The 9,876-nt window shown below is 61.0% G+C and overlaps 4 protein-coding genes across 4 annotated transcripts; 2 read left to right on the top strand and 2 right to left on the bottom strand.

Annotated features, from left to right (window-relative positions):
* Positions 1-682: 682 nt before the first annotated feature.
* SPRG_14859 (hypothetical protein) lies at positions 683-1,904 on the top strand (the record flags this gene model as incomplete). Its single annotated transcript, XM_012354887.1, has 7 exons — positions 683-771; positions 812-1,012; positions 1,057-1,230; positions 1,275-1,400; positions 1,447-1,574; positions 1,614-1,679; positions 1,730-1,904. The coding sequence occupies exons 1-7, from the start codon at positions 688-690 to the stop codon at positions 1,902-1,904; spliced, it is 954 nt and encodes a 317-aa protein (XP_012210277.1). The 5' UTR covers positions 683-687.
* Positions 1,905-1,939: 35 nt separating this feature from the next.
* Positions 1,940-2,900, bottom strand: SPRG_14858 (hypothetical protein; the record flags this gene model as incomplete). The annotated part of the gene is made up of 3 exons (XM_012354886.1): positions 1,940-2,255; positions 2,299-2,457; positions 2,509-2,900. The coding sequence occupies 3 exons, from the start codon at positions 2,898-2,900 to the stop codon at positions 1,943-1,945; spliced, it is 864 nt and encodes a 287-aa protein (XP_012210276.1). The 3' UTR covers positions 1,940-1,942.
* Positions 2,901-4,427: 1,527 nt separating this feature from the next.
* SPRG_14857 (hypothetical protein) lies at positions 4,428-7,321 on the top strand (the record flags this gene model as incomplete). Its single annotated transcript, XM_012354885.1, has 2 exons — positions 4,428-5,783; positions 5,880-7,321. The coding sequence occupies 2 exons, from the start codon at positions 4,428-4,430 to the stop codon at positions 7,248-7,250; spliced, it is 2,727 nt and encodes a 908-aa protein (XP_012210275.1). The 3' UTR covers positions 7,251-7,321.
* On the bottom strand, positions 7,259-9,872 carry SPRG_14856 (hypothetical protein). Its single transcript, XM_012354884.1, has one exon. It carries the CDS (start codon positions 9,784-9,786, stop codon positions 7,339-7,341), a length of 2,448 nt encoding a protein of 815 aa, XP_012210274.1. The 5' UTR covers positions 9,787-9,872; the 3' UTR covers positions 7,259-7,338.
* Between the last annotated feature and the right edge of the window lie 4 nt (positions 9,873-9,876).

Below are 9,876 nucleotides of genomic sequence, written 5' to 3'. Positions count from 1 at the left end.
CCGTTTCGATGCAACATTGCCGCTGCAAGAACGAGGCAGCAACCAGCGCCACGACGAAACAAGGGGCTCTTTGGTGTGCAAGGCAGCATGCAAGGGTATATAAACATACCCTTACAGCACGTCTGGATTGCGATGACCTCCACCTCGTTGGGTCTGGCGATGACTGCGGCGCACGAGGCGGTCTATGGAGGCGGTCTGCAGACCGATGACAAATTGTGCACCAAGATCGCGTTGCCGTGACGTTGAACCCATTGGACCAATCAACTGCCGCGCTCGCAAAGTATCTTGAACCAAATGATAAATGATCCACGCTGGCCGAACCGCGCGTTTTAACCTAATAAAACGTCCGTTGATCGCTGCAGTCAGCTGATCGCTGCAGTCAGTCGATCGCCGCAGTCAGTCGAAACCACGGCGAGCCAAACGTGTCGCTGGCCGTCGAACCAGTCGTGGGGCGCGGCGGTGGTGGAAGTAGGTTAAATTCCCGCCGATGGCGTGCGTTAATCGCGTCAAACGCCGCGCAGCCGTCGAAAGGCAGTGCCGTCGCATTACTCACGCTGGCCGCACACTATTTCAACATTATTTCGCGTTTCCGTGTACCGGGATAGATAGCCGGCTATCATGTGTCGGGTAGGTGTCCCATCCGGATGGTCCGTGAATAGCCATCGCCATGCGTCGGAAAAGATTTGCATGAACCACACCAACCTGTCGGCCCGCGAGCGACAGCGGCTCCGGTCCCGTGAGCACAGCCGGCTGCACCGCCAGCGCGAGAAGGTAGACGCCGATGATGCGCGCGACTGATGGCAGTGGCTAGGACAACCTCGTCGCGCTCGCCACGAGCGTTGCGCAGTTGGAGCGGTACATCAACCAGATGAAGCGCCCAGAAGTCGCGCGCCGATTGGAGCAGCTTCGCCGGCTCCTCAACACGACGGCAGCGTACGAGAAGCACAACAGTATCCTGCGCTTGATGCTGCTGCACCGACAGACGATGCTGCTCGGGCTCCTCGCCAGGCTCGTACGGCGACGCCATGTAGCAAGAGGCTCATCACGTTGGTGTAGCCGACGCTGCCACACGAAGACCCGCGGCTGTACGACACGACGTACCTCTTTACACGCATGCGCGACGTCATCACGCGCATCAACGACAAGCAGAGTCTTCCAACGGACCCGGCCTCGACGCGCCATGTGCTGCAGAACTGGACGCTCATGGCGTCGACGACCGAGCAACGCCATGTGCGCAATCTCTCGTCGCGCTCTCGGCTGATAAGATCTTGTAGTTGTGGTACGTGCTCGACAAGGTGCTGCCGTACCACGACGTGGCGGCCGTCGCCGACTGCATTTGGCAAGCGTACACCAACAGCGCACGGTTCCTCTCGCTCTTTGAAGCCTTCCGCGACCACTCGGTGCGCTTTTTCCCATGGCGAGCGTCTAGCAGCTGAGACGGAGTAGGTCATTTCTAGCTTTGGCGACTCGTTCGTCGTCATGCGGCTCGATATTGAAGGCATCGTGCAGCACCGCGTGACCAAGCCCAAGACCATTTACCAAGTGTGCTTCAAGCACTACGTGCAAGAGACCGGGTATCGAAGCCGCGACGACGGAGCTCATCGACTGCGTAGGCAAATCAATATCTACTACATGGGGCTGTCGCCTGGCGCGCTCGAGCCCACGTCCAACATTGGCTCGTACGACGCGTCCTCCTTTTCGTTCATGTATTTAAGCACCTCGGTACTAGCATCCATGTCGTGCCACTGACGGGCCGGCGCTATCTGCACAAGTGCGTCGGCGCGTACCCGCTGCAGTCGAGCGAGCCCGCCGAAGTCGACGGTCTCATCAAGATGCAGCTTTTTATGATTTCGCGGTGGCAGCGCATCCAAGAATGTGCGCTAGGCGCGCTCCTCGAGTCGTAAGCCAGCGCGTAAATGATTGCCTATCTATCGTCGCATCGTTATTCGCTTTTGACAACGGGATGGTGCTTGCGGATACAGTCAAACACCATCGGCGCGTTCGTTGGCTGCTCGAGCGCGGTGCAGATGGCCGCGTTCACAAAGGTGGTCGCGCCCAGCGTCTTGTGCCCGTACGACGCCTGCGCCATGCCAAAGACGTGAAAGGTCGGGCGCAACGTGCTCAAAACGGCCTTGAGCAGCTCTTCGTGCCCGACGTGGTGGCCCGTAAACGTCGTGTCTAATATGCCCAGCGGTGGCATGGGTGTCACGAGAATGTCGGTGGACCGCGGAACGTCTCGCCACTCGAGCGACTTGCTACTGCGCCATCACCACAATGAACACGAAGAACGCTTCGTACCTCGAGGCGCCAAAGAGATGGATGGACTCGATGGTCAAACTTTCGTCAAGAAGCACGGTCGCGCTTGGGAGGAGGATGGTCAGGTCCAGCGACCGCTCGTGCTCGCCGGGCACGACGACCTTGTGCGCGTGCGGTAGCCCCGAGAGCCAAGCGTTGAAGCTAGTACGTTGCGTTAGACATCCATTGGACACGTTGCGTAGAGGCTCGTACGCTTCGGCTTCGTCGTGGCGGCCAGATTTCGTGCAGCCGCCGGCCACGACGAGCACGTCGCCGAGCGGAACATCGACAAACGCGTGCTTGCCATGCGTGTTGGCAATGCACACGATGCGGACGGCGTCGGGCTGCTGCGGCATCGCGAGAAGGTACGACTCGCGCCGCGCGTGGAGGCCGCAGGCGCGCACGAGCTTGCGCCAAAAGAGGAGGCCGCCAAAGCCAAAGCTGACGATCGCCAGGGGTGTGCTGACGTGGGAGAGGCTGTAGGCCATGGCCAGCATCGTGGCCAAGATGGCAGACGAGAGGCCCATGAAGAGCGGGACGGGCGGGATGACGCCGCCTTGGACTGCGAGGAGCCGCAGGATCGGCGCCAGGACGATCCGGTCCATGACGCACGGCAATGTGAGTATTATATTACTTCCGGGTGTAGTAATTAAATACGGTCTTTACTTCTGGCACATTGCCACAAGTAAGCAAAGGTGGTAATTGTGGCATTTTGCCACAATCAGACCAAGTAAATGTGGGACGTGGCACAACACTGGCGGGAAATCCACCTAGTTGATATTTCGGACGCCGGCGTACCGCGCCCATGTCAGAGACAGTGATGCGAACGCGACTGACGCACGACGCGACGGCCGTTAGTCGATACCGACTAACTAAAGAAGAGCGTCCACATGCAGGAGCTTAAATCGGACGCGAGCTTATGCGGCAGCGCGGGACGCAACGAGGCCGCACCGCCGCCACCGTGCGTTTTCCTAGCCGACACTAAGCGTTTCTATACCTCAAGTGTTTCTCGGTAACGTCTCATTACTCACCCAAACTTTCGTCTTTGTCTCGATTTGGTCAAGAGAGATCCATCACCCCGAAGTCCTTGGGACAGACGGGCTTTCGTCCGCGCCGCCTCGTTGGACGTGTCTGCATCTACGATGGACTTATCACGCTGTCGTGTTGGCCCGGCAACATCCCGTGTTTCGTTGGCGCATCACCCGATGAGCCTCCACTTCGGAGCAAGGTCGATTATAACCGACGGCTAGTGACAGTTGCAACCGTGACGATGCACGCATCGAGGAGGTTTTGTGGAAGAATCCAACATGACAAGAGAGTGGCCGCGACAGCAGCTCGGTATTCTTGTCCTACGAAAATCAAGTCGTGCCAACTCGGCGGGAACGCCAGGGACAGTAATGCAAAACGCCAGTGCCGGGTCCGGATACGCGGTTCAAAATTTGAAAAAGAGTGGGACGCGAATTTTGTTGGCGGAGGTCCAGTCATCCGGATATGCAGTGTGGTTTCCGGAGTCCGGATAAACCTGCCGAAAGCCATACCCGCGGTGGCGCAGCATACGCAAACGAAGCCAAGCGTGTTCTTCCTGTCCGGATACGCTGCCCCCAGAATGTAATGCCTCCTTTCCACAACAGGAAACCATCTGCCACAAGCGTTGTCGGCGGGTCCCCCAGAGTACGAGCGGCGCCGCGACTCCGCCCTTCCCCGTGTCTTCCAGCTTGACCACCGCTACAAGAGGTACGAGGCCATCGATGCAAGCCGGCGCGGGCTACCGAAGCATGCCCATCATGCGCCGGCCCGCGCCGGCCATCATGCGAATAGGGCCGCTCATGCATGGCGTATGTAGCCACGTTGATGGACCCCAAGTTTGCGGACGACGACCTTCTATTTAACACTTCGATGACGGGCAACGGGACGAACCCGAACGTGAACCTCTTTGGGAACGCGTTCTCGATGCCAGCGGCGACGGCCAATCCGCCGGCCAACATGATGAACCCGGCGCTGTACAACTCGATGAGCATGCAGAGCATGATGGCCATGGGTTCCAACTCGATGCCGATGATGTACAACGCGATGACCAACGGCAACAGTAGCGCCTCGAACGACGACGCGGCGATCCAGTTCCGGCCGAGCTCATGGCGACGTCGCCAAGCCGGAACCCGGCGACGGGCCAAGCGCCGGCGACCATGGCCGGCCTCAACGCGATGGCCGACCCGATGATGCAGATGAACCCAATGGGCATGAACCCGATGATGGGCGGCGGCATGCCCAACATGTACGGCATGACGCCCAACATGCCGCCCAACTTGTACATGATGCCGCCCCAGCAGCAGCAGCAGTACCTCTGGCAGCAGCAGCAGCAGTACCTCCAGATGATGCAAGCCAACATGATGATGCAGCAGCAGCAGCAACAGCAACACCAGCACCAGCAGCAGTCGGGCATGATGCATGGGCAAGCGCCGTCCGGTCACCTCGCGCAGCACAGCGCGATGGCAATGCCGATGACGACGTGGCAGACGACGGCCGACAACGCGATGCGGAAGGAAGTCATCACGCGCATCGTCCAGTTTCTGCAGATGCAAAAGCCCAACGCGCCGCAAGACTGGATGAAGCGGCTGCCGCAAATGGCCAAGAAGCTGGAAGAGGCGCTGTACCGCAAGGCAGCGTCGAAGGCCGAGTACAACGACATGAGCACGCTCCAGTCGCGGCTCCATGTCGTCGCCCAAGAATTCAAGACCAAGACGACGATGGCCAACAACAGCGGCAACGCGGCGACGCCCAAGCCCGCCGGCGAGTGGCGGTCGCCCGAGGACAACCCGCTTCGTCAGGACCTCATCGGGCGCATCGTCAACCTCCTCAAAGCGCAGAACCCTTCCGCGACGCCCGAGTGGATCGGCCGCCTTCCTCACATGGCCAAGAAGCTCGAAGACATGCTGTACCAAAAGGCGACGTCCAAGGCCGAGTACGGCGACCTCTCGCGGCTCAAGGAACGGCTCCAGGAAGTCGCGACCGAGATCCACAAGACGAACCACCAACAAGCCAAGGACAAGACACCGACGCCCAACAACAACAACAACAACAACAATGGTGCGCCGCCGACGAACGTCGGGCCGGTCTCGAACCCGGCTGCGCCGACCAACAGCAGTGCTGCAATGCCGGCCAAGGACGGGTCGTCGTTTACCGACATTGCCAAGACGATTGCGTCCTACTTGTCGCCGCGCACGATCAGCGAGTACAACCAGAAGGTGCTCTCGATGATGATGAACCTCGACCAGAACCGGCTCGTCTTGCAGCGGCAGCATATGCGGCTCATGCAGCTCAAGCACGCGAGCGAGTGCAAGCTGCCGTCCGACAAGTGCCAGCACCCGGCGTGCACCGACATGAAGCTCCTCTGGGGCCACCTCCAGAGCTGCCACAAGAGCCAGCTCTGCGAAGCGCCGCACTGCCTCAGCTCCAAGTATGTGCTGGCACATTACCAGCAGTGCAGCACGGTAACGTGCGTCGTGTGCCGGGCGCCCGACAACAATGCCAACCCGCCACCGCAGCCGCAAGCGCCGATAGTCCCGACTCCGATGATGAGCTTGCAGCCTCCGTTCGCGTTCCAGAACCAAGCACGGGGTATTGCTTCAACGCTGCCCGAGAAGGCGGTGCAAGAGTACCATCAGAAGGTTGAATTTATGCTCAACGACAAGACCAAGGAGCACCATCAGTCGATTTTGCTGCGGCAGCAGCAGCGGCTCATGCAGCTCCGGCACGCAAGTGAGTGCCAGCTCGAGCACAACTGCCCGACGCCGGCGTGCCACGAGATGAAGCCACTGTGGCGCCACCTCCAGAGCTGTCGGCAGACGGAGAACTGCCCGACGCCACACTGCCTCAGCTCCAAGTACGTCCTCGCGCACTTTCAGCAGTGCATGAAGCAGCAGTGTGCCGTGTGCCAACCCGTGCGGCTCGCGCAGCAGCAACAACAGCACGCGCAGCAGCACGCGCAGAAGCAACAAGCCCACTTTCAACAGCAGTACCAGCAGCAGCTGCAGCAACAAATGCACAACCAGCAGCAGCAGCAGCACCAACAGCAGCACATGCAACAACAGCAGCACATGCAGCAACAGCACGCCCAGGCCCAGGCCCAGGCCCATCATCAGCATCAGCAGCAGCAAGCGCAGGCCCAAGCACAAGCACAAGCGCAGGCACAAGCACAAGCGCAGGCATCAGCGCAGGCCCCGGCACCCGTCAAGGACGAGCCGGCGAGCGGTAGTGCGACGAGCAAGGAGCGCATTCGTCTGTTTACAGACAAGGCCAAGGCGATCGCGTCGATGCTCACGGCCAAGACGACGCAAGACTACCACACCAAGGTCGTCGGCATGATGCAACCTCGCAACGTGCTCCAGAACCAGACGATCCTCGAGCGGCAGCAGCAGCGCCTCTTGCATTTGCGCCACGCACTCTTTTGCACGCTGGACAAGTGCAATGCGGCCCACTGCGCCGAGATGAAGAAGCTCTGGGCGCACATCAACCAGTGCAAGAAGAGCGACGCGTGTGCGTTTGCGCACTGCCTCAGCTCCAAGTATGTGCTGAGCCACTTTCAGCAGTGCACGAACCTCACGTGCGTCGTGTGCGAGCTCGTGCGCAACCCCGTCGAGATGGACAAGCTCGTGGCCGAGGAGGCGCGGGAACAGACACCGCCGCCGTCGTCGACCGACGCCAAGAAGCGGCCGCTGGACGCTCCCGACGATACGACGCACGTGGCCAAGAAACCCAAGGAGGAGGAGTCGCTGTCGCCGTCGCTGGCGCTCGCGGCCGAGCCGGAAACGTCGGAAGACGGCCTCTTTGACTGTCCGCCCGAGCTCCTCAAGGACGACATGAAGGACGACGACGGGCTCACCGGCTTTATGGCCGACCTCGACGAGTACGACCCGGACGAGTTTGGCGGCCTCCTCATGTCGGACGATACAATATAAGTGAAGACGCGTGGTGTAGTTTTATTAAGGTAGGCAAGAGAACAAGAGACAGACGACGACATAACAACGTGTGTTTCCGTTGTATTTCTTAGACCGCGACCAACCGCGTCCGCGGGGCGGCCTCGATCGCGTCGCCAAAGAGGTGGGTTAGGGGTACAGCGCTCAGAGGCGTCCTCGCACTCGCCCACGTAAGCGTCAACGACCATGGCGTCGAAGGCCCTTCGACAGTCAGCGTGAGGACGTGGGGAAACCCCTCGCGCAGCGCAATCGGCGCCGTCGTCGTGACGACGTGATCGTCGAGCACAAGTTGCACCGACGCGTCCAGAGGTAGGCCGACGACGCCAAAATGGTAGAGCTCGGAGAAGCCGCCGAGAAGGAAGCCGGTCCACGTGACCTTGGTGTACCCGTCATCATTGTGCCATTGCGCATCGAGCCGCGTCACATCCGGAGTTGAACTCGCGACGCGGCCATAGTAGTGTCCGTAGAGGCCTCGACTTGCTTTCAAGATCAAGTCGACACGCGTCTCGTAGAGGCCAGCCCGCGGCAGCTGGTAGTAGGCCGTGTACGACCCGTTGAGGTGGTCGACGATCGTGGCGACGGCGGTCGCAGCACCGCGGAAGCTCACGCGGAGGACGTCGCCGCCGAGATGGATGGCGTTCGCGTGCGCGTCGTAGAGCTGGAGGTTGAACGCCCGCGTCTCCAGCGCCGGGTGTAGCGTCGTTGAGATCGTCGTCGTCGCCGACACCGCGACCGACGGTCGCACCACCGGAGCGTACGCGGGGGGCGAGTACGCCGCAGCGCCGTCGATATGGACCTCGATCGTATACGACGTGGCGACGACGACGGGGCAGGCGACTGTGTAGGCCGGTGCCGCCAGTGTCATTCCACAGACCACGGACAATGGCGACAAGGTGACCGTCGCGGAGATGGCGGAGCTGGAAGGCGATACGTCGTTGTCGTAGGCATCCTTGAGCTGCAAGGTGAAGGTGAGAGGCTCGCCTGCAACGCCACCGACAAGTCCGTCGCCCGAAAAGACGCTCTGCGCCAGCACGGGGGGTGCTGCGGCCACCGCAAACGCCACGGGCGCGGCGCCGATGCTCCAAAGACTCCGAGCGTACGCACCAGGGCTCAGTGCGCTGTCGACGGGCGTTGCGTTGACACCGATCGTCATCGTCGCCGTCGCCGTCGTCGTCCACGCCGTCAAAAGGAGCGTATAGGACCCGTTGTAGTGGTCGATTACGACCACGGTGGTCGTCGTTCCGTCCACTTGAACGCCGACGCCGTCGCCACCTTGCCGCCGAGCGTTGCCGAATTTGTCGTTGGCGACAACGACTAGAGCGACTTCGACACCGGCGATCCACTCGGATGGCAGTGGCGAGGCAACAACAAAGTGCGGGGGCGACGATGCCTCGGGGTAGACGCGTAGTATCGGCGTGATGCAGTTGATGCGCCAGCGCGCCACCAAGGCCGTCGGTGGGATCGGCGCCATCGGCGTCGAGAGGCTTGCCCACTGCACCTCAAAGCGCGCGGTTGTTTCGTTCGTCTTAGCAAAAACGACCGCGCACGACACGAGCTCGTGGGCCGTCAGTGGATGTGTGAACGTTGCTGTCGTCGTCGACGTGAGGTTGAGACGCAGTGCGCCATCGAGATAGACGGCAACCGCACCGACCACGTGTACTGTAAACGTGTACAATTCGGACGTCGGTGCATCGAGGTAGCCTTCCCAGCGCACGCTAAACGCCGACATGATGTCGGACGGCGACGCCGCATGCGCACCGACGTCGAAGCGAAGCGGTTGCTGGAGGAGGAGAAGCCCTGTACCGAGGCCCGCTGGGTTGGCGTAGATCGTGGCGTTGCCACCGCCGGGGACGAAGATCGATGGATGGAAGGCGTAGACACCCGCAACGGTTGGTGTCCACGACACGAGGGTGGTCGATGTGTCGACTGGCTGCACTGTCGGACGCACAACCGTTGACGCAGAGTCGAGCTCGACAGTGCCGAAGCGGTACCACTGTCGTAGCGTCGGGTTGCCGTAAGCGTCGCGCGGGGCGAGCACGGCTACGATGGGGGCACCCGCGATGAGCGGCTGCGGCGTCACGACCGTTGCCGTCGTTGTCTGGAGGTCGGCCACGTTGGGGTGGATCTGAATCGGGAACGGACTGCCTTGAATCTCGGTGGTCGACGCGTCCACGGCTACATGGAGGGCGTAGGCACCGGCGATCGTGAGCGTGTAGCTGACGTTGTAGAGCCCACGCCCGAGGCTTGCCACCACCGACGTTCCAACGGCGGCAACAGACGTCGACGCGTTGACAAAGCGGACAAAAATCGCGTCCGTGCTGGTCCGGTTGTTGCCGTAGACGTCCCGCGCTTGCACGAGGAGCCACGTTGGAACGCCAGCGATACCGTACAAGAGGCCAGTGCTGCCCGGCGGTGCCAGCGCGACCGAGACGCCGGCGGTGACGACACCGGTCGTGACCAGAACGGCAAACGGACTCTGCTGGATCGGAAGGCCGTTGACTGTCACGACCAGTGGCATGGCCGACGTTGCGTTCGTGGATACATAGCTGCACTGGTACTGGCCATTGAGGAGGTTTACACAACTCGGCGACACGAGCAGCGATGTCGA

Source organism: Saprolegnia parasitica, assembly GCF_000151545.1.
Source record: "Saprolegnia parasitica CBS 223.65 unplaced genomic scaffold supercont2.189, whole genome shotgun sequence".
Lineage (NCBI taxonomy): Eukaryota > Oomycota > Saprolegniomycetes > Saprolegniales > Saprolegniaceae > Saprolegnia > Saprolegnia parasitica.
Note: the sequence above shows the minus strand (reverse complement) of the source record. Positions and strands in the feature narration are given on the sequence as shown.